The sequence below is a fragment of the Ammospiza caudacuta genome, chromosome 3, assembly GCF_027887145.1.
Source record: "Ammospiza caudacuta isolate bAmmCau1 chromosome 3, bAmmCau1.pri, whole genome shotgun sequence".
In the NCBI taxonomy this organism is placed as follows: Eukaryota; Metazoa; Chordata; class Aves; order Passeriformes; family Passerellidae; genus Ammospiza; species Ammospiza caudacuta.
The window spans coordinates 53,316,290-53,341,246 of NC_080595.1; the positions used below are offsets into that span (position 1 = coordinate 53,316,290).

The 24,957-nt window shown below is 37.1% G+C and overlaps 1 protein-coding gene across 1 annotated transcript in view; it reads right to left on the minus strand.

Moving 5' to 3' along the window:
* Positions 1-24,957, minus strand: part of MAP3K5 (mitogen-activated protein kinase kinase kinase 5) — a 97,952-nt gene that overhangs the window by 15,307 nt on the left and 57,688 nt on the right. The window contains exons 10-22 of the mRNA XM_058800748.1: positions 24,686-24,839; positions 22,068-22,175; positions 16,900-16,949; positions 12,790-12,885; positions 11,283-11,364; positions 9,736-9,869; positions 5,728-5,855; positions 4,649-4,785; positions 3,929-4,034; positions 2,793-2,950; positions 2,136-2,313; positions 1,307-1,327; positions 67-244 (exon numbers count right to left, since the gene is read on the minus strand). Coding sequence (XP_058656731.1) covers positions 67-244; positions 1,307-1,327; positions 2,136-2,313; positions 2,793-2,950; positions 3,929-4,034; positions 4,649-4,785; positions 5,728-5,855; positions 9,736-9,869; positions 11,283-11,364; positions 12,790-12,885; positions 16,900-16,949; positions 22,068-22,175; positions 24,686-24,839 — 1,530 coding nt within the window. The remainder of the gene's footprint in view (positions 1-66; positions 245-1,306; positions 1,328-2,135; positions 2,314-2,792; positions 2,951-3,928; positions 4,035-4,648; positions 4,786-5,727; positions 5,856-9,735; positions 9,870-11,282; positions 11,365-12,789; positions 12,886-16,899; positions 16,950-22,067; positions 22,176-24,685; positions 24,840-24,957) is intronic.

Here is a 24,957-nt window from a genome sequence, read left to right on the forward strand (position 1 = left end):
AACATTACAAAAAACATCCTGATGCGCACATTCCTAATCTAACAAAAATTTCAGGTAGCTCTTTACCTCAGAAAAAGGGACCGGATTCCCTTCCCATCTTTTTCTCCACAGGATTTGGCTCTTGTTTTGAAAGAGAATGGATCAATTTTTAATTCTGTATCAGGTGAGACAGAACCATATTCACTGCTGCTACTTGTATCTTCCACCAGAACAGGGACAGGTAAGGATATGCTCCGAAGATACTCTATTTGTATAGGAATATTCAGAAATTAGAATTTAATAATGCCATCAGTTTTGAAGTGAAGATTATTTTTTCATAGGAGACAGAAAACTCCAGCCTTCCCACACACAAACACAAAATATTAGAGAAAAATTGACAAAAAACACCTAAAACTTTTTTGTCTGGAATAAGAGTTATCTTTCAGGTATGTTTTTACTCCTGAAAGATGGAAATGCTGGGCTTCTTGAGAGTTCATTCACAGAACTTCAACACTGAAGTGAATGTGCATCCCCTGTCATGACTTCCAGCAATAGGAAAACTTTTCTACAGGGTAAGTTGTCCAAGCACCTTCCAAGATCTTAAAATTATGGGTGTATATATTTATATATACACTACATATAAGTGTAGATACTAAAACAGATATAAGATACATTTCTTCATCAAATTCATTTGTACAAGTTTAATTAATTCATAATCATTGATTAATAATAATAAACATGCAGTTAAGTCATAATTTTAGTTTTAAATCGAGAGCACACATTGCCACTGCAGGAAACTACTCATATCTATTTCACATATGCACATTTCAAAATGTATTTTAATATCAATTCAGCATGAAGGTAACTATGTGTGTGCTCAGTTCCCTCCTGCACTCTTCCAGGTGATTTCCTGAAAGAGAGGAATATCCTGTATCCTGGTCTAACAAGGGGTCCCAAATGCATTCTGGTTTGTCACTTGCAGAATTTAGTCTAACAAAAATCTATGCTACCATTCTCCATAAACCTTGTCTCTGTGGCTACTATGAAACAGCCACTGGTTTTCACCAAAAGTCCCCATAAACAACAGCACAGCCCTACAAGCCTGTATCACTCACTCACAATTAAGCCATAGTCTGGTAGGATTAAAAACAGTATTTCAGATATGCACAATGAATTAGATGCTCCTAACAGAGAAGGGTCACTTATCTTCACAATTGTGATCACTTCTCTTTCCATCTTTTTAATGTTGAGAAATTATACCAAGGTAAGTGATAACTACAGTATCTACACAGGTATGGTTTTGATGGAGAAGTAGGTTAAAACTCACCATTTGTGTTGGCTGAAAGGACTGTGTGAGAAAAGGAAAGAGAAAAAAGGAAGTTAAATATGCTGAAATTAACGGAGAAAAGTCTAAAGGGTAACTTCCCATTTTTATGGATTATCTCAATTCTCCTGGCTGCAGTCTCCAAAAGTGTAATTTATTGCAGTTTAATTTTATTCTGAGGGAGTGGAAACTACAATAAAAGTGATCATCAACTATCATCTCTTTACCTGATATTTTTCTTTCTTTAATCATCTAATGCTAAAAATATACAGAATATATTTTCCCAAGTATATATCTATACACAATAGAATATGTTATTACTGCTCTCAAAACTCCTTTGCTACTTTCCATAATTTAGAACACTACAGAAAATGAACATTTCCTGAAATGAAATTTCATGAAACAAAAATAATGCAGTGTATGCACATTTGCTATGGGACAAAGATTAATTAATTATGTAGAAAACTCCACTGAGATTTAATAGCTTGTTCTAACCTTACACAAAATATACTCTATATAAATATTTTTTCAATGAAAACATATGCAAATTTAAAAAGGGAAAAAATGAAACAAAAATGCGACAACCATAAAAGCTGCACAAAACCACAGACCTAAAAAATACTAGAAATATTTCTATAAATTGCCTTCTGCGTCAACGTGGTAACAGAATTCTGACACAAGGGCATTTCTGCAGTAAGCTGCTGGTAGAGAAGGCCACAGCTGAGCATTCACATGGGATGGAGATCCACTGTGCTCACCCTAAAGACTAAATCAGCAGTTCCAGGAAACATGGGCAAGAAGAAACTTCCAGATTGAATTTAGCAATGCTTACCTGAGAGCTTTGAAGGAGACTTTCTCTTCTTGCTTGAAACCTTCAAGAATTCATCTATAAGTAACTCATGAGCAAAAGCTCGTTTATCAGGATCTGGTTCAAAGCAACGCAATATGAAAGCCTTGGCTTCTGCAGACATGGATTCAGGAATTTCTGGGTGTATTTTAAACATCCCCACCTGAGACAAATAAAGGGAGAAACAATGGCCTGAACTGTTCTTCCCCCAAACACTAAACATCATCAAAAAATTGTTTAGATAGTAGAAGTGGTATATCATTTTCAGGTTTTAATATTAACCTTATACAATTGGTTTATTAATTCAGAGAAAAAAACCCCAAACTATTACAAACTGCATAAACAATTGCATTTAAAAACCCCCACAGCTGCAAGTAGAGGCTCTTCACAAAGCAGAGAACTGTTTCTTTTTCTCAGGTTGGTGTTCTTTCTTAACACCCAGGCTGCTGAATAGCTGCTATCTCTCTACTAATCTAATCAAAAATACACAGCACTCCCTCTCAGGTGAATCAGATTATTGTTCTTAACAGAATCCAGGCACTTCCTTTATCTCCCTTTCTTGCAACCTTTAATTCTCCAAAACAGTCATCAGATTTCCTATGTTTAGAAATATTACTCAGCTGTACAAAGAAGATATCTGACCTTAAACATGGCTGCTTGTGGTTCTCCCAGTTCATAAAATGGGGGTTTCCCTGTAGCCATCTCAATGATTGTGCATCCCAAAGACCAGATGTCTGCAGCCTTCCCATAGCCACGTGGCCCTTTGTCTATGATCTCAGGTGCCATATACTGGAGGGTACCTGTTTAAAACACACTCTTTTTTGTTTACTTAGGTGTAATAATGCTGCAAATAGATAGCTAAAAGACAAGAGGAACAAAATGACTGAGGAGTGAGCAATATCAGAAGAGTTAAAAAATCTCCTTTTATTATTCAAATTCAAAAATTTTCACATGCATTCTATATAAAACTCAAAATACTGCTCAAGATATTAAAGCACTTGGTATCATCTACTGATCTGGAGATCGCTTTTCAATGTCAATGACAACTGCTAAATGTTTCAATGAGCTTTGGATCAGAGAGAGTTTTTTTTTTTGGTTTTTTTTTTTTTGGTTTTTTTATATCTTAAGCTTAAAATATGGGAAAGCGCTCTGAATTGTACCCAGAGAGGAAAAGGAAGAGAAACCTGAAATCTTAACCTAAAAGAGTAGGTGAGATGAACATTTTCTTCTGAAGTAAGGGAATTAATGCGACACATCATGCTGCACTCCGTTCCTTTTTCAGAAGCAATGGAAGAGCAAAGGATGGAATTAAAGTAACAGCCACTTCTCATTTTACATAACTATTTAATGCAGTGTCACTGAATGATTAACCACCCAAATCAAATTCTCAAGCAGAAGGAGGAGCAACTGAATGACAGGTTCTTCAGATACGCAATTCTGGCCATGAAGCCAGGATGTCCAAGCCAATCATGAAAGAAAAAGATCAGCAAGATGAAAAAGCTACAGGCACAAAGGAGACAGACTCAAATAAAGCACAGGAGAGACACAGCTCTTCTGTTGTAGAGGACTTTGATGTCACAAGTGGAACATCCAAAACAGCACTCTCTTTGAACAGTGCATACAAGTACAGCGTGTAGCTTAAGATTATATATCCGAAAGTTATTCTTCCAGTAACCTTTTATACTGATTTGAAGTCAATGAAAGTTCAGCATCTGTGGATTCTGACCCTGCATACACAGTTCGAGTGAGGATAAGAAAAATCTCCTCTGGGAACATACCAGTGAAGGTTTCAGTACAAGGATTGATTCCTGCAAGTCTCTTTGAAGTTCCAAAGTCCGAAATCTTTAACACTCCACTGTATGTGTTGATAAGCACATTATCACCCTGAGGAAAAGAACATGCAGAGCAATTATTTTTCTCTGCAGACCCTTTATCTAAGACTTTTTGCATAACCTGTTTCTACAATACACTCCTTACTAAGTAAGTGACTTCTTAGGAGAGGAGATGAAAGAGAAATCAATACTGTTCCTGCTGTATGCAATCCCATTAATAAAACCTTCATCTTAGAGTGAATTTCCCCTCTTACCAGAAGGAGTTCAGTTAAAGAATACTAAAAGAGGGAAAATGGCTTTTTTTAAAAAAAACAAGCCAAGCACTTTTTCATCTGCAATCTCCTTGGAAAAGAACTTGCTAATTATACCATCCACAATCTTCTTCACTTCAATCAGATTTTATGAAAGTTCAGTCATGTCTTTGAAACCAGAAAACTAAGTATCTACTTTGTCACGTATTAGGTTGCTATATAATAATTTTTCTGAAATAAAAAAAAAATCAACATATTTTGTTGGTGCAAATTGAAATCAACAATGGTTCATCTATGTAACCCATGGCTGAGAATAGCAGAGAGGTTTCAGAAAAAAAGGTTTTAAATTGCAGGATAAATAAATGGTTATGCAGCTACATAACACTGTCAGGCTTAATTCTCTGCAAATCCTTACCTTTATGTCTCGATGCACTATTTGATTATCGTGGAGGTATTTTAATCCTTCAAGAATCTGCTTGGTGTAAAAGCCAATTGTCTGCTCATTATTTTTTAATGGTCCCCATTTTGATCGTAGAAGAGCAGAAAGACTGCCTGTAATTTTGGAGAGCAAAAAGTAAGAATAAAAATGCAATTAAATTCTGCTTTCTCCCCCAAAGGAAAAAAAAGTAACAAGAAGCATCAATCCCAATCCAAGTGTAGGCATCTCATCTATAACCAAAGTTATCTCCAGTCAAATGCTTTCTTGCATCACCACTGGCCTGTGCAATTAAAGAGAGAGTCTCAGTCTCTCCTGGGCAGCTTGCAAAAACTGAAGCCCATGGGAAGCACTTGGATTGGAGAAGCTCATGGAGGACTGTCTCTCTTGGAAGGGACCCCATCTGTGCTGGAGCAGGGTAAGGAAGTGAGGAGTCCTTCTCTTGAGGAGGAAGGAGTGACAATTTCCATGAACTGATCGCTTTCCCCATCCCCCTGCACCACCGGCAGGAGAAGAGAAAATCCTAAATGAATCTAAGTCCAGAAAGAAGGGAGGGGTAGGGGGAACACGTTTCTAAGATTTGGCTGTATTTCTCATTACCGTACTCTGGCTGGGTTGACAATGAATTAAATGAGTCTCCTCAAGTCAAGTCCATTCTGCCTGTTAGGGTAATTGATGAGTGATCTCTCCCTGCCCTTATGATGACCCATGAGCCTTGGGTTGCATTTCTCTCCCCTACCCAGCTGAGGAGCAGAATGACAGAGTGGCTTTGGTGGGCACCTGGGATCCAGCCAAGGTCAGCCCATCACTGATTTGTAGGTAAATGGAGCTCAGCTGCTATAGCAATGATCTGAGATTTATTGGTAGCACACCATATCTAACTACTCAAGCAGTTTGAAGACACAGTTTTCCCTACTGATTTCAGAAAGAGACACTGTAGAATATTACACCCGTATGAAATATGTCTCATGGCCCTATTATATGTTTTTATAATTTTAAAATGCTAAAAACCCAAAAACACCGATCAACCACCAAACCAGTCTTCTTCCAAAACTTACCACCTGGCACCTGTTCCATGAATATTTTGATGAAGCCATTCTCACTAAGAGAACCTAAATACTGGACAATGTTCTTATGTTTGAGATGCTTATGCAAAGCTATTTCTTCATGCAGAGGTTGGGAGTACCTGGAAAGCAAAGAGGCAGTTTATTCTTCACCTTGGTGAAAAAAGCCTTGAAACAGCTTACTTTGAAAATCAGTATTTGTTAAATGAATTTAACAACACTGTTTGTGACCAGCACATACTAAAATATTGTGTGTTCATATGTAAATACAAATAACATATAAAAATATAATATTGTGTATTCATACAAACAAAATGTTACAAACATACATAGAGTGAGGAAAAAAATTCTGAAAAATAAACTACACTCCACTCTAATTCCAAGAGAACAGTTGTGAAAGTGGTTGGATTCATATTGGTGCCAAAGTGAACTAGTAAACTATAATGCCAGTGTATAAATAAAAACAATTCAATAATGAAAATTAATCACCATTTAAATTTTATGGTAGAAGCCTTTGCTGAAGTCTAGATGGGGCATCAGAGTAAGAAAACAGAAATAATTAATCAAGATATATTTAAAACAACAGATTGAAACAACTTTACCAAATTCAATTTAGTCCAAGGTAAAGTATTTTTAAGAGATATGCTTTTCAACAGTCTTTTTGGCAAGAAAGTTTCTGGAGTCAGGATCTGTCTCCAGTGTTGAACACCACCAGAATTCAGCAGCTGATGTGCTGAGGTAATATATTAGTTCCATCCTGAGACTCTTCCTAACTTAGGCCTGCCCTAACCCTTCCCTTGGAGGTGGGTCAGCTGCCAGATTTTGTGTATTTTCTGTGTATTTCTGGCAAAATGTAGACAATATGCTGACAGTCTGGTAGCTATCTTCTCTAAAGCACTAACATCTGTGGCAACACTTTCAGGGTAGCTGAAAGAGATGAAGGACACTGACCTCCTTCTGTCAGTCCAAATGTGAAAAGTACTTGCAGCATTTGCAATTGAGGTTGTTATGGGAAAAGTACCTGTGACTTCCACTCCCTTTTATCACCTCTCCCTCAAAGAGCATCAAGCTACCTGTGGAGGTTAAACTCTTAATATAGTGTAGGGAAAAGAAAAGAAAAGTGATCATCTGAAAATCCCACTGGAGAACTGTTGCAGAAAATAATTATTTGGTTAATGAAAAGTATGATTATGCAACTCTGAATCCATTTACTAAAAACTAATTTGACTTTTGTCTTACCTCTCCACATGATTATAAATATTCTGACTACATTGTTAGTCATACAGAAATGCAAAATCAAAGATTGTATTCCTGAGTTCTGCTAATGAGATATTAATTCTGAGCAGCAGCAAAAAGACCATTATAATTCTTCTTCCTGCACTTTTAAAAAGCACAGTTGAGACTTGAGCAACAAAATAATTTTTCAAACAAAGTAAAGCCATAAGAAAATTTTTCCCTAGGATGAAGCACTTTTTGCTTTAGAATTTAATCACTAGAAGACTTTAAATGGTATGAACAAAAATTCTTAATCATCATCATAGAATGGTTGGAGTTAGGGAGAGACTTTAAAGCTCCAACCCTCCTGACATGGGCAAGGATATCTCCCACTGGACCAAGTTGCTCAGGGCTTTATCTGAGCTGGCCCTGTCAGTCACTCTTCCCTTATCTGCCACTGCTGTAACCCTGTCACAGAAGGCCACCAAATTTGTTAGGTGTGATTTGCCCTTAGTGTTGCCACGTCTACTGTCACCAATCATCTCATTATTTTCCATGTGCCTTAACACAGTTTTAAAGAACACCTATTCCATGATCAAAATCAGCAGAGAGGTGAAACCTTCATTAAGTTCCCTGGGTCTTCCTTATTCCCTTTTTAAAAAGAGGGAGTTTATTTCCCTTTTCCAGTCAGTGGGAACCCATGGATGCAACTCTTCAGGCCCCATGGACATGCGCATGTTCAGGTTCCTCAGATGGCCTCAAACCTGATCTTCTACAGAGGGTGGTTTTTGTTTCTCCCAATCCCTGCCCTTGCCTCCTGTGGCTTGGGTGGTGTGGCTGGAGCAATTGTTGAAGACTCAGCGTTCTAATGTCCGGGACACCCAGGCCTCCTGTTTCTTCCTGGAGAAGGTCCACATGTTCCCTAGCCCTTCTGTTATCACCATGTACTTACAGAAGCTTTTCATGATGCCCTTGACATCCCTGGCAAGATTCAATTCTGTTAGGTACTTTTGCTTTCCTAACCTGATCCCTGGCTGCTCAGACAATATCCAATTTCTCTATATTCCTCCCAGGCAACGTGTCCTTGCTTGCACCCTTTGTAGGCTTCCTTTTTATGTCTAAGTTTTCCAGGAGATGATTTTTCCTTCAAGCAGCTGTCATGGCTTTTTCTCCTGGCTTCCTCTTTGTTGGAATGGAGAACGTGTCTCTGTAGTCTAACATTTCCTGACAAGTATATTACTCAATAGATTTTATTCAACAGATAGCAAAATTGAAGACTCGCGGTTTTTTGCAGGAAATATTTTAATTTCCAGCCCTGCCTGACTCAGAACTTAAATATTTTTTACAAATTCAAAAGGTGGTAATTCTTACTTATAAAATAATACAAATTAACTTCAGACATTGTTTTCTTTCTATAGACTTCTTTCAAAATGTGAAAAGATCGTGTTACAACTAACCTTAAATGAATTAATAATTTTTTTTTACTTTGCTATTAAAAGAATAATACTTGAAATTCTTTCTGGAAGCCTCTAAACGTTTAGATGAAAGACTAACAGCCTCCTAACAATCTCTTTTTGTGGTACCCTTTGCATACTGAACCTGAAACCTTTTCTGTTAAAAATTCTTTTAAAATGTGTATTGGAGAAGAAAAATCTGATTTTTTTTCTTTGAAGGAGTTACTGCTGTATTCAGGCTATCTTTCTATTAATCACAGTTGTTACAAGAAAATTTCTTCTAACATACACAAGACTTGCAACTATTTTGGGTCAACAGATTGTTTTATGCAATAAGGCCATACTTTCTGGGAAATCATAACATATATTGAAGTTCAATTGGGAATAACAATATAGAGGATAGAAGGATTCCCCTCTCCATAATCTAAGTTCTAGTACCTTTAAGAGATTATGAGAATGGAGAAATTATTAAACCACATATCCATTTGACTAGCCAATCTATAAATGAGTTCCAAAAGATCAAAAAGTGCTAATTTTTAAACATCAAAGAAAAAAATAAGTCAGAACAGAATAACCAAAAAGACAGACCCATGAAGAAGAAACTGAGCTAAGCCTGACAGTTTAATACAATCAGTTTCCCTTGGAAACTCTTTAGATTTCATACCACTTTTATCACAATATTTGTGGAAATCTGTGTATATAAAATAGCATAAGACTATGAAGACCGGTAGACTTTTTGTACACAAATACTAAGGACATGAAGTGGTTGGGCCTTACATGGAAAACTTAATACAGGAGAGAGGGTTACACATACAGAGACACTCGGCATTAAAAAGAAATTAATGAAGAGATTATTCCACATGATTTATTCTAATGTTGAAGCTTCAAAATATTTGGTGCAAAAAGAAGAAAGAAAAATGTCTTTATCAACAATTCAGGCCCAGAATTTTAAAGGACTGCACAAATAATGAATTTCAATAGGTCTTTTATGAGGACATGCCAGAGTATGTCTAGGTAGATAGGGCTCATGACCAGGTGTTTGAAGTAATATTCTGCACTTCAGTGGGTTTTTTTGTTTAGTTTTATTTTGTTTCAAAGAAAAAACACTAGTACCAAACCCAGCAAACATCTAAATTCTCAATTGTGATCACAATCTACTCCACAAGTTGGAAACATTTAATTACAAAGAAAGGGAACACTGCTATATACCTCAGACAGGTAATTTATTGGCAGCTTTGTAGAAGAGGCACTCTTTGATCTGCAAATTGATTGAACACATTAATGATGAAATCATGTAATGCCCCAAATTTGGAATTAGCCAGAGTTACTATACCTGCTGTCTCTCTCTGGGATTTCTTTAATTGCAATTCTGACTTGATTGCTCAGATCTCGTCCTGCATACACAATGCCGTACGTCCCTTTTCCCAGAATGACTCGCTCACCATTCTCATCATACTCATAATCATACTGCAGAGCAAACAACAACAACATGAAATGGAGCAGAAGGATAACACTTATTCCATCTGACCCTGTGATCATAACTGAGGCATCCAAGATGCCAGTAGCTTTCTGCAGAACACAGAGGATGAAGGAAAAATAACACTTTAAGATGACAACTGGGATGCCGTGCAGACACACCGATGATTCCCCAGTGGCTTCTGAGGTAGCCTTCTCAGGGAAGAGCTGAGCTGGGCTGTGCCAGTCGGTGCAGTTCCAAACCGTGTCTCAGAGAGCAGCTCTGCCAGCAGGAGCTGCACAAGCAGAGCCGACCACAGAGGGCACTCACTCTGCGCCAGACGGAGAGCCCGGCTGCTGCTCGGGCTCAGGGAGCAAGGCAGGACACGCTTCATTCCTCCCAGGGGCTCCCCTGACCTCCCCACGGCTTCCAAAACCAGCACAGCCTCAATTCTGACACTGCCAGGTCTGCCAGCAGACTGTGCCAATGGAGGCTAGTCAGCACTGCAGCGCATTAAGCGTGTTTTCAGCTGAGTTTGAATTTCAAACAGTCTAAGGCCAGCCCCAAAACATTTGTTAGAGAGATTACCAATGGGTCCCCTTGTGTAACACTGAATTTCACAAGCTCACTCCTGGGCTAAACCCAGTAGCTTAGGCCTAGTTAAAGTATTTTTTTTTATTTTCTTCCATATAAAGACAGCTATCTTTTTTAATAAAAGAAAGAATTCGCTACTTCTTTTAATAGTTTGTTTAAACAATTAATTATTCTCATGGTAATCATGCCTCTTAATTCAAATTTTGTTTTCATTATTAAATTACATTTTTATTCAACAGAGTAAAGAGACCATTAGCACATTGCTATTTTTCCTGCAAAAATACTTACCACTGTAATGAAGTCTCCCACTGCTTCTCTATTTGCTAAAATAAACAAAGGCACCCTAAGGTTCGCCACAGAGGCTCTTTTTCTCTGCCACAAGTCACCCCAGTGGTTTCCCTGTGTTCAATCTCTGATTTCAGAGAAAGAATGTTATAAAATGTGTTATAAAATTCTAACATCAAAATGGGGACAGAGAGCTGTCTGTATTCATCACATAGCACTGACTCAGTTAGTTATGGATGTCTCTAGAGCTTCAAGACATCAGAGTTTCATGTGATAGGACAGGGGCTTAGGTATTCTATTCTGCTCCCTGCCACCTCAAAGAAGGCTTAATCACCTTAAGAACTGCATTGCACCCAATAGTCCAGTACTCCCTCTCCAACTATGTGTGTGTCCAGATAAAACTCCAGGTGAGAACACAGTGTAAACAGTAACTTCACTAATTAACTTCATTAATCCCTAGAAAAGAAATTAATAATTTACTTCAGAGAAGCGCTAGACTAGAAGCCCATAATTTTGTATGTTGAGAGAAAAAAAAGTACAAATACCTCTAGAGAGTCTCCATCACATTCCCCTTCCTCTGTAGTCTTCCCCATTTCTTCAGTGATACTGTTCACCATGTCAAAAAATCTGTACCAAAAATACAAAGGAGAGGAAAAAAGCAAACACACACTTGAGACAGTAACTTGAGACAGTAACTTAAGACAGTATAGGAACAAAGTAATGAAGGGATCAAGAGAGGAATTAAGTTCAGTAATTATTATTTTATACGACTGCATATTATGTAATAACAATGTATATATAAGTACAATTTATACAGCCAGTATAAATTCAGTATTCAAGTTTGCATTTCTTGCAGAAGAAAAATTTTGTTTACATGGTTATTTAGCCATCAAAATCTGAAGTTTTTCCACTCCTTTTGCATGTGCAAAAAAATCCATGATATCTGAAATTACCAGTGGAATTAGTATTTCAAAATCCACAGCTCAGTTGAAATGCTCATCCTATACCACATCTCTTTATGTCCATTGAAAGCACTGAAGCATCATGAGAAGTGCTGGGAAGTTTTGCTATTTGGAAGAGCTTTTGTAGTGTAGGAATGCTAGCTTCAATTTTTTCCTTGAATGGAAAGGATTTAATAAATTTTCATTTAAAAAAATACTATTATAAATTCTACCCTTTTGAAAGAAGGCAATTACAAAAACTATGTCATGCTAAGGTATTGCTAAATTATCTCTTCAGAAGAGCTCAGATGTGAAGGGGAATGAACATGGTGAAGAACCTATATGAACTGGAATGGATGAAGGACAAGCTAGAGATTGGGCTTTGAGGTGGATCCAGTCATTTAATAGAGAGCTCTGCAGTGCTTTTAGGCAAATTTGCAGCCATTTTAGCACAAAAAGATGTGAAATTTCTATTGGGAATGCTTCCAGGATCAATTCAACACCACAGCCTCAAGCTTGTGGAGCAGAAACACAGCTTAGAGAAACTGAGACACCCCTAATTTTGTGCAACAAAGCTTCGCCAAGTTTCCTGCAGGGACAGAAGAACAATCTTATTTATGTAAACATATGCTAATATAAAGGAAATCAAGTATGTTGGTTTTAATTGTAAGTAAAGATGTACTTACACTTACAGAGAAACTTGACCAGACTTTGTTGTTACTCCAAATGTTCCCACTTCAATAAGTCCTTCTAAAGTTTAGGATGCTTTGTTTAAGTGGGGGCACACATTTTTAGTAAAATGTAATATTATAAGTATCACAAAACTAATCCCAGAAAGGTGTGTGTAAAAAATAGATTTATAATTGTAGTTGCTTCTAATGTTTGCCTGAGCTTGTTCTTTGACCCTTCACACATCAGATCTCCAGTGTATTAAGGTACACAGGGTGCTGTGCATTAAGCTTTAACACAAAAGACACTGATCACTGAGGACACTCAGATCAACTTTCCCATAGTTCTGAAACAGTCAGTCCCCGTTGTGCATGCAGGGATCTATCCCATCACAGGCCATTTTGAAGTAACACAGGCTTTTTGAAGTAACACCGTGACCCACCTTCTACAATGAAGTTCTGTGCAGAAATAGATTTGAAAGTCATCCGAATTGTGCAGCACATACAAGAAACAGCATCGTTCTTCAAACTTTGAAATGCTGAAAGAACAGCCAAGAGAGTTATTGAAAGATGCATTTAGACTTCTACCAGCTTTGTCAAACCATACAGATCAACCCATTTAACATGGGAAAGCACAAGATTAAATCTGAGAATCCACAGCTTTTCCTTATTGTAAAATCACTCTTTTGTATCCTCCAAAGTTCACATTCTGATGTTTGCTATCATTCAGCTTGCCCCTCTAGTCTACACATTGCCCAACAAATAGTAGGAGCAAAGAAATTCATAGGAAGATTTCTATTGACCTATGACATTTTTGTCTTCAGTACATTTAGGTAAGGGTCTGCAACCAGAGTGAAACATCCTTTAAGGATCATATTAGAAAGTTAGACTTTGAACTGAAATAAAGAGTTCTTTGTGCTTTAGACATCAGCCACAGCTCAATTTTGAACACAAAATTTTCTACTCAGCTCCTTGTTAATTGGTACCTTGATAGTAAGTAGGAAAAGTGTTTTTAAATTAAGTCAGCATCTAAATATGAGATGAATTACTTTATTACACTTGCCTGCTCACGTCTTCCTTCAGTTTTGGTTTTATCTGCTATAACTGCAGAGCAAAGATAAAAGAGGAGGCATGTATGCCATTTTCTTATGGGTGCATGAATGTCTCAGTGCAAAAACACAAGAGGTGCAAACTCTTGTACAGTTGCCAGTTTTCCACCCCAAGTAGGCGGCAGTTCGTGCAAAGATATTCATTCACCAGAACTGTTTTATATGCATGTCATTACTCTGCTCCTTATAGAAAATATTAAATATAATTTGAAATAGCTCTTTCTTTAACTTTGTTACATATTGAGTGCCAGCTGTCAAGCTGATGCAGTATAATTGATTCTCACTATATTGGAAAAGGATGAAGGGAAATGGCTAGAGGTGTTACAAGGGAAAATAATGCAGTATTTGAGAAACCAAGACAAATTAACTCTCCTTATTAAGCTTATTAATATACTGGAAAAAATCCATAGTCCTAGTGAAATCAATCTATTTTAGATGGATCAAGACAGTCATCATGTTACTACTTAATTTGTAGCACAATAAAGTAGAATTATGTATTATGTTGTACCAAAGGATTGATGATTTGATTAATGTAACTGGGTGAATTTTTTTAAGTATCAGGAAATACTTGGAATTTTGAGCCTTTAATAGGTTTTTAAGATTGTCTGATACTTGCTCTCCTTCATGGTTGCTCTATTGTAAAACCCTCTAAGTTTTGATGAACAAATGACTCTAGACAATCTGGGGTGTCTGCCCTTCATAAAACTACTTATGAAAAGAGTGAGCTTCATTGTAAGAATATTTGTCTCTGGGTGTGGTGACTCATTTATTTTTACATTAGGAAAATTCATAAATGCTAACTAGTGCACACATTTAGGGAGACAGTCACCATCCTGAGCTTATAAGCTAACTTTTAATTCAAGCTTTTCAAGCATAAAAGTAAACTTTCTAGAATTGGAGTAACTGATATTAATAGAATTACTCATTCAATTTCCATGTGCAGTGAAACATTTGACTGACTAAATTGTTAGCTGAAACCTGACATGCCCAGAAACCACTGACAAACACAGCAGTGAATAAAAGGGTAAGAATGTGGAGTGTACACATAGGCCAGGGAAATTCATAAATATTTAAGACCTTTAAGTGAGCGTTTACGTTGCTTATATGTTGCTTTCCTCCCTGGGGAAAAAAAAAAAGAAAAAAAAGCTAAACTAGAAAAAGGAAGACTAAAAAATCACCTGAATTATAAAAAGACACAGGATAATTTGCTCAGAAAATGCCTCACTCTGACAGTGTCCAAGCAGATGTAGTATCCACTGACATCTGCGACAGCAGAACTGGGGCTGAATTTGCTAAACTCCACAAACACATGGGGAAGCAAGAGCAGCATGGCCTTGTGCCCTGCTCATGTGCATCCAGAACTCCCCTTAGTCGATAAGAAACACTGCAAATGCTGTAACTACTGATTACTAGTACTTCCAGAAGAAGCAGCAGATTCAACAGGTGAACACTGGCAGGAATCACAGAAAAGGAGCTGTGTGGAACTTCAGTGTGTTTTCGAGAAGTCTAGCAGTACAGGCACCTCTTGTAGTTAAGTAGTCTGATGAGATTCAAAGCTCCAAGAGCTTGGGATGGAAAACAAATATCCTTGTCTCAAGCTTGTCTAAGTTCTTGAGCTACAAAAGAAACAGGATGCAGACCTCTGAAGCACACTCCCACAGAAACAACACAAGCAGTGGTTATTTCATAATCCAGAACTTCTCCTGAACAGTGAGTAAAAGCCAACTTGTAGTCTAGCAAGCTTCAGACAGCCACTTAGTCTTCTACTGGAAAAATAAATTTCCTACCTTCTTGCTCATATGCTGCCAGCTCTGCAGAAGAATAGGAACTTTGCTTGATAACCTAAGATGCAAAGTACCTTGAAGAAACAGCCATGTTCCAAAAGCTCTGATAAATGCTTTAAAGAATAACAGCAGTTTCTGGGCTGATTCAGTAAGAAACACTCGTATTAAAGAGGTCAAGAGGGCATATGGCAGAATCAGAGGTATTTACATTGGCACACAAACCGCTAATCGATGAGTTTCTTACTCCAAAGCCAACTCCTATGACTTCCCGCATACAGAGTGTGCTTTAGTACTGTTCTGCTCAGGGAGTTCTACATACATTCCAAGTTGTTTTGCAGCTCTTGAGAGCTGAACCCTACTACTTGTGAAACAAAATGCTGATTATGCTGGCTGTTACACGGCATGCAGAAGAAGTGACCCTCTGTCACTGCAGTGAAGTATTTACCAAAAACGTGAGCCATTTCAAAGCCAGGTGTCTCTTCAGACCCGCTGTCTCCTTGTGGAGTACCATAAATATTTATGGAGGCCTTTGTCATAAAAGCCTCCAGATCATTTACAAAGACCTGCTTTGTACATTAAGGCTGCATTTCTAAAGCTGACTCTTACTAGTCTAGAAGGGCTGAGAATCCTTATAAAGCTGGGAACTGCCCCTTCCTAGACCGCTTTAAGTCTAGGAGCCTCAAAATAGCCAAAAATAGTCTTGATACAAAAATAGATTAGAAGCAGGCCTAGTTATGCAGACTCACCCACTCCAAACAATACTTGCCTTCATAAAAGTAGGAAAAAACCCCGTAGAACACTGAAAAATTAAGTGATCAGAAACTTGCATATATTTAAAAGAAGAAAAAAAACCCTCATTCAGCTTCATGCTTGCATAAGATAAATATTTCCCCCTGCAGCTCCTCATGGAAGGAGCCAGAGAGTTCTCTAAGAATTCACAGTGACTCTTGGCTCATTGTAAAGTCATCTGAGTTGTTTTGGACATCTGTTCAGATGAACAGATTGGAAAATCAATTGAAAAATTAAATTATAATTCACAGTTTAAATAACCAAAGCAGGAGGTTGCACTAGAAACTGTACTGACCACAGCATGGCTTAATAAAGGGAAGGAAAAACCAAAACGACACTAAATAAATAAATAAATTCTTTCTTTCCCTCTTTTTCTTTAGAAGCACACAAAAACATACTGTAGCCAAAACCTAAACCAGACTGAACTAAGCATATTGTTGCAATTTTTCCCTAAAATAAGCTGAATCCCACAGGATTGAATTTTCGTGCCTACTGATAGTTTGGTGTTTTTAAGTTACTTTTTGGAAGGAAAAAAAATCATCCATCTGTGCAAAAACGTCCTGCAGACATAGCAACAACTCTGTGTATGGAACAGTTATTATTAGAACAGAGCAATGACTATTTTAAAAATGTAAGTTTTCTGGACCTTTTTTATCCAATTACACTAAAAGGAAAGTGGAAAGTTGCAGGATAACAAATATAGATAAATCCTAGGGAACAGAAAAAAACAGACTGAGGTGAAGAATAAATTGCAAGAGGTTACAGCAGTGATAAAATATCACTGCCACTCCAAGGTCCACAGCAGCAGCATAATACAAAATTCATTCAATTACTCCTTTTATTTCAAAACAAAAAAAAGGAAACAACTTACCTTACCCCCCTAATAGAAGCAGCGCAGAAGTTCCACTCATGGATGCCTTTCTGTAACACACAGTAAAAAATAACTAAACAAACAAAATATTCCTCCTTTATATGAAGAGCCAGTAGAAATATCTTCTAGAATGAAACTCATGAGATGGAAAGGGAAACACTGAAATGACAATAGTCTATTTGTTCATTATCTGTTAACATCTATTTTTCAAGGCATTTTTTTCCACCTGTAATAGAAGTTTGACAGAGAAGGAATTTGGGTTATTTCTTCACTGTTTATGCTGCAAGCATAATTTACTATTTTAGAAAACATTCAAAAGAGCAGACCAGAAGAGATGCCAGTATACTCTTGTTTGGATACTGAACTTGGGATCACGAGACACTCAGGAAAGGAGGGGGGAAAATATTCCACCTCTGACAATAATGAGAGTTTGCTCTGCACATTCAATCCCTTAGTGTAGGGGAAGGCCAGGTGGAGAGAGCTACAAGTAGAAATCCTAATGCAGGAGAGCAAAGTAGGAAACTCTTGAAAAGTAGAAAGAATTGCTCAAATATGAAGGAAAAGTGTCCAAGGAAACAGAAAGGAGACTATTTCACTAGGAATCCAGAAGAAAGCAATAAAAATGCACCAAAATTCCTAAGAGCTGCTGGAGTGAAAACATGGCTGGAAGAAAGAAGCCACCTTATGAAAACACAAAGGGCCAGGCCTCATTTATTTTCAGATCTTTCAGATTTACAGCTGTCACATTCAGCAGAATTGAGTTCTCTGTAGACAGTTATATTGTTCTACGTTTATGTTCTATTAAAACTTTTTTGAAGCAAATAGAAGCCTTTTGTATCTTCTAAAGAAAACATTCTCCTTTCAGGAAAAGTTGGAATTACACCACCTCACAGCCCTGGCAAGATTGGGATCCCATCACAATGAGCCCCATATTGCAAGAACCTTTCCTTTCTGAAGCTGAAATTCATTTGTCATTTTAGTGATCTGAGCAAGGGCATACTGTCAAACAGAAACATAATCAAAGGTATTCCAAAAGACTGAAATAAGTGTAGCATATAAAATGAATAGTGAAAGATACAAAAGTCAGAACAGATACACCAGTGAAATAGTTGCACGATGTGCAGAAAATGACAGTGGAAATTACTCTCCCAGCTATAACAGCTTTCTATGATGATTCCTACATCAATTTTTTCCCCCCTCTGTAATTCTTTCCTTCCTGCTCAAATCACATTAAATGCTGTGATGCTAATATGGAATGCCTAACACAATGGACCAAAAATACAAGCAAACATCTTTCTTGATGCACAAGTTCCATAACTATGATAAGTGTAAAGTAAAAAGCAGTAACTTCCATATCTCTTCAATGTTAAATGGGGTAAGGTTTTCTTTCAGGGGGTAAAGGAACAGAAGAGTAGTCCAATATTAGGAAAAGCTGGATTTGCATCTTAAAGTGGAAGTACTAACTGATGCTAGTTATGGCACGTTTGTGAAATGTTGCCTGGTTCTCTCACATGAAAGAAGATCAACTCAATCCCTATGCTAACAAGGAGGGGTTTCTGAATATCCTTTTACAACTCCCTTCATATACAAAATCTGCTAGTTTCCAATTTTCCATGCTTACAAACTCTCTTCAGACCTTAACTATTGGTATTTGTCCAATTCCCACTATTGGGAATAATCTAAAATCTAACTAAGTTAAAATATACCTCCTCCTGAGTGGCAGAAATGCTCAAGAAACATAACAAGAAGCATTAGAATTGGTCTTTTACCTGTCATCTACGTGAAATTAATCTCTTAAATCTTAATTATCACACAAAGTTCTCAAGCAATGAAAGTTATGTCCCTTCATGATCATGCCAAGATTTGAATACATTGGAGTAAATATATGAGGCGTGCTATCCAAATTCAGCATCTGTTCTTTGGTTAGGCAAAAAAAATCATCAACTACCCAAAACAAAACTCAAAATGGATTCAGAAGCCAAAGCAAAACAGAGACAGGCTGTTCTATTTCAAACTTACAAACAGCACTGCTGCATTCCTCTAACCCCATGCGGGCAGGGCTGCTAAAATTAGGGAATTGCAAGGCGAAGGTAATGTGCCTTCTACAAAATAAAATGCTGTCTGATTTTTCTTGGCAGTTGTTTATCTAAAACTCAGTATTATTAAAAACATAAATATTAAAATACATAGCAAAAAAGCAATAGAAAAGAAAGAGGCTGCATTATTTATCCTGGTATTGACTGTCATTTGTCTATTTAATACAAAAGTGCCAGCTGCAGACTCCACTGAGTTTCACTTTGGATGTGAAATGGAAACTCAGCTTCTTTGTGCATGAAAGGAAGTTCATACACTTTGTAACTCACAGATCTTATTCTTGGAGCACTGACTAAACTCTGGAAAACAAGTAGAACCATTAATTTATGGGCCAAAATTAACTGAAATCTGAAGCAGGAATTGCTAAAGCTCTGACAGACCTATGGGTTGCTAGATTGAACTTGGATAGATGAAGACATTTCCAAGCCCAGCTGTCTAACACACCCTTTGAGTAGAGATAGGTGGTGTTGCTTTTTAATCAACCCCAAAAATGCTTATTTTCAGGCTACTAAGGGCCAAAGTATGAGTCTTCCTCTGTGCAGTAGACTGACAGATAACACATCCTTTTCCTTCACAAAATATCTTAGCAAAGACAAATATTATACCGGTTATATTCAGCTGAAAAGGAAGTTGGTGTCTCCAAATTCTTCTAGTCCATTTTCTCCCTGTGAGGTTTCTGATGGATTCTAAGGACTCTGACAAATTGCAACAGACCATAATTGTACAGCTGAAGGTGCAACTATCAAATTGCCCACTGCATTCTTTCGATGGGTATGATGGCTCACAGGGTACAGACTATCAGTCAGACTCCTGGCTACTCAATAAGCTCACCACAGTAAGGATCCTGGCCAGAGCAAAAGTACAAGGAGTTCACTTAATATCTAATGTCAATGATTAAGACTAGGCCAGAAAAATAGGAAAATACTATTCTGCAGAAAATACACATGCCTTACATCAGGAAGGAGAGGGGGGAAATGGAAAGAAATGTTTAACATGCTACCTATCTTCAGAACACCAAACGGGCACAGACTAATACATTCAAATCCTTTTCCCAGCCAGAGGGTAACTGGGGAGTCAAATGACACAGCTATGAAAAAATATCATTGCTGAATGTATTAGGCAAAATATCCCAGTAGCTAAATGATAAATGAATGCACATTTTGGAATATGAGTGCACATGCTCAAGGAAGGTTAACTCTAAGTAGAACATGGAAAGTCATGGCAATGAGGTGTCCTGTGTGGCCAGTACACCAAGCCTACTTGTTTTGCCTAAAAAGAAAACTACACAAAATCCCCACAGTAATAGACACTAGGATTCTCCTTAAAAATTCTGTCAGGTAAACCTCAGAGAGAGAAAGGAAACCGCTTAATATAAAGACTTTGTTAGCAAAAGAACAAATGTGTATGAAATGTCAACAAATTCAGACTGAAAACTAGAAGACTAAAGGTCTTTTCACTTCACCAGCAATATTCCACTCTTTGTTCTTCTACAGTTGCAGTGGAGTTATCAAACCACTTTTCAGCATGATTGGTGAACTGTGAAACCTATACTAATATTCAGAAAGAGCTTGACCACTTTATGGGAAACATTGTATGGGGAGAGTATCTGCAACAGAAGTGAACAGACCTCAACAGTCCAGAAAATTTCTTATAGTCCTATGTTCCTTCTTACACTACAGTTAAGCCACTTAACAGAATGAAAAGTATTGTTAGGAGGTGAACCAAATATACACACAAAAAAGTCCACAAAAGAATACAAAAAAAAAGCATGTTCAAGTAGTCTCTAAATAGAATAAATTCTGAATACATAAATACTTTCCAAACAGGTATTTTAGAATAGCAATATTAAGTCTGTAGTTCTGAGAAATAATTACTTACTGTATGGTAAATTTTTATTTTGCCCAAGAACCGCATACATTTATTTTGTAATTATTCTCAGAAGGCTGAGTCTACTTCAAAAAACATCAGTCAGTATAAAACACAAATAAATAGAAATTTATTGGTCTAGGCAAACATTTCAGTTTGTTCTCTAAATATGCTGTTTCAGCTGCCATTTACATTTTCTCATGAACTCACAACAAAAAATCTAAGCAGTAGAGTGTCACTGTATTTTGTGTCCAAAAACTTTTACTAGCAGGAAAGCTGATGATTGGACTTGCTAGTGATAGGTTAACAATTAGACCTGGTGATCTTGAAGGTCTTTTCCAACCAAAATGATTCTATGGTTATCTGAAAAAAAGGTCTTCATTGTCCTATCCGGCAGGCAAACAAAATGCTGCCATGGAAGAATGAACAGTGCTGGTTACAAATCACAGCATCCCCAGTGTTCTGCCTCCAGCTGACTGAGTGCCTGTTCACTCCTCACATACTCCTTCATTTTCCCTTGCTGACTTCCTTCTCTAAGGTTCTATGACTTCCTCTCTGTCATCCCTCTTGCCAACATTTTGCTTCCTAAACATCCCAGAATGTAATAACCATGCTAGGTTTTCCCCACCACTTCCATCTCCAGATTTTCTAAGCTCCTTTCTAAATATCTCTGGTTATCTTGCACCTTGACATACAGACTTAGAATTTTCAGTTTCTAGAGCATCCATCTATTCTTCTGCCAAATACTACTTTGGCATTTGATTGATTCTGCTCCCATTTTAACATATCAGTCTCTATTACTTTCATATTAAAGGAGTATTTAGGGCAGCTGACATGTAAAACTGCAAGGGCAGGAAGAAGATAGTTCTGTAAGCATAAGTAATTTTATGCTACATTATTGGGATGATAGCATTAAATTGTAAATTACTTATGGAATCTTAAGCAACAGATTTGCTGTGTATTATACAATGGCTTAAAACAACCTGAAGGAAAACGCAAGTTATTTTGCAAAATGATGGGAAACAAAAGATTCATTGAAAATCAGGACAATCTTAAGCACAGCAGAATATCTCAGCATCTTCCTGTGTGTTACTAAAACACTTTTCTACTTTCTAGAATCATAATTAGATGCAACTGGTCACATACTACATGCTTTATGTACCATGCATACTTTCAAATTGTGAAAAAAGTTACAACTACAAACATACCTTGTCATCAGGGAGCACATGCCAGATGGATACTGTCTTCTCCTCGGCTTCACTGTTGATGGAGAGATATGAGGGCTGATAGATTTTTGTTGGTTCTAATATTAAAACCTTGCAGAAAAAAAAAAAAATTCAATAGTTAGTGCAAAATTGACAGAACTTCAAAAGGTATTGAAAACCGTCAAAACTATTTCTTTAGTCATACCATAGCAGAAAAAACTGGGAAATAATAAAATGCAAAATTTTAGGTACTGGGTATCTAAAAGGTACTAGGTACTAGCCACACTAGTTTAGTGTGGCTGCCAATAACTTAAGATTAAAAAAGAAAAAAAAGTCGACTTTAATTTTTTTTCATAAGGCTATTATGTGTACATTGGTAACATGTATCAATTTTACAAATTATTTTTTTAAAAAATGTCAGGTTTTTCTGTCACAATTCAGTCTCCTACAATGCCACTCTAAAATGTCTGTCTCCCATGTGGAGAAGGTTCATGGTACATCTTTATCATCTTTTGGTAGAAGCATATTTAGGTGAAGCAGAGAAACAGATTAACCTAGAGCTAAACTGAACAGCTTTTGATTTAGGCCACCATGAACTGCAGCCACTAGATGAAATTATTTTCTCAAAAGTAACAAGTACCACTGCAAGAGGCTGACAGCCGAAGGGTATAGAAAATGTTGTGGAATAAGATAACAAAATCTAGAAGCATAATTTAAAAGAGATGAGATGCAACAATGATTGACTAGGACAAGTTGGTCTAGATCTATTTAAAAAGTATATAAACATCAAAGTAGAAAGTCTTGGAAAGAGCCATGGCTTAGAGTGAAATCTTAGCCATGTCTCTTCCTTCAGAGTTGATAAGCACAGAGATACACTGGAAGCAGCGCAGGGCAAAATACTGACAAGTACCTACACATTGAACTCTGTAAATTATAAGCAGTGGGAATTAAAATGTGTTGCTTGACATCTCCAGACACCTACAACTTGTAAAATCTGATTTAAGCCATTTCACAAACTGTGGTCTTTATCCTTTAACAAGTTGTCCATGCACTGGCATTTCTTCCTCTAAAGGCCAAAGTGATGACACTGATGCTACTGGATAAGAGAGTAACTAACAGCTAACTTAGTGCCCATGGACAGTGGAACTCTTAAGCTCAAACTCTCAGAATACACAGAACAATGCACAATAAGGAAATATGAAAAAAGCTTATTTTAGAATAAATTAATTGCAATTAGGGAGAAGGGAGGGAAAAGGAAGTTGCTAATTTTCATTTTGTTGATTTGTTGAACTATGTGATTTTCATTCTGAACAGGCACAAAGACAATTTTTGTATTATGAGAAATCTCTGTCTGCAGCACCAGTGTAGTCAGTTCACGAAATCACAGAATAGACTGAGTTGGAAGGGACCCAGAGGGATCACTGAGTCCCTACAGGGATGACCAACCTCCTGTACAGCACCATCAAACATGGTGGACACTGGGTTTATCCCTTGGTTCATGCTATTGCAGTGATCAGCTTTGGTTTGCCTCTTAATATTAATAAAAATACAAACAATTTTATTTGGACAGTTTTATATGTCAGAGCCTATGGTAAGTATGTAATTGAACTATTCCAGCATCTAAAACCTAAAAGGATTATGCCTTGTCTTGTACAAAACCCAGAAGATTCAAAATATCTTTTGTTTCCCAGCAAAACTTTCTACCTATTCTCATTAGAAAAGGAAAACCAGGCTCTTTAAATGGTCTCATGTTGTTACTTTACTGCCTCAAGCTCTTGATGTTTAACCTTGAAGTCTTCCTAACAGTTTATTAGCACATCTACACATGGAAGGTAAATGAACTGTACAAAACAACCTGTATGCACTTTAACTATCTGGGAGGCAATAGCAATCGCTATTTAAGACAAAAAGCTGGTTTTACTGATGGTTAGCTGAAAGGAATACCCATATTTCCTGGACATATACAGTTTAAATGTAGAGAAAACTTAGACTTATTTACAGTATACTTTCAGGATACTGTATACATGGTGCAGCACTGGGGCATCTAATAAAAACTCTCAGCAAATTTTTTGTGGAAGGAATCAGAAATAAATATATATACACACACTTATAGTGCAATGCTGTTGAAATGCATTTTCTAGTAGCTGGAGTAATAGATTTCTGACTGTTTGGGCTGATTTTTAACCTCTGAAAGGGCACAGTCTTAATTGGCAGTAGAGTATACAAAGTCTGCTGAGCCAGAAAAAGACTGAAATTAATTAATTTTTTTTTTCAAAACACCATATAGTTAATATATAATCACCTGGAGTACACTGTAAATGTTTGCTTTAGAAGTATACCCATTGGTAGCAAACAATAAATACCAAAATTGTATCTTGACTTTTTTCCTCATTAATTTTGTATGGAACACATTGTGCAATCCTGTTGTACCCATGTGCATTCAATTAAAATCAATCTAAGATTCAGGCCAAATACATTTCTTCTGGACAAACAGTCTGGCCACCTAAAAAGAAGCAGAACTTTGTGCTCATTTCCTTTACACCACAATTTGTTTTAAAAGAGCCCATCCCCAAAAACATCACCAAAAAAAGCCTCAAAGACCAAAAAAACCAGCTACTTACTGGAAATCGAACTACAGTCACATCTGTCTTTGTGGCTTCAACTAGGAAGTCCATCCAGAAGTCCACAAGTTCCTGTTTGGCTGTATGTTGCTCTGGGGTCAGTTTCTTAAAATGCTGATATATCAAAATAGTCTCTACAATAGACTTCAGGTACCTGTGACCATCCAAACATACACAGATAGTAAATTCAGTGCAGTTTGTAAGCAGTAATGTCTCTACCTTTAAACACAACTGAAGTATTCACCATTGCAACACCAAGGCTGCCAGTAACT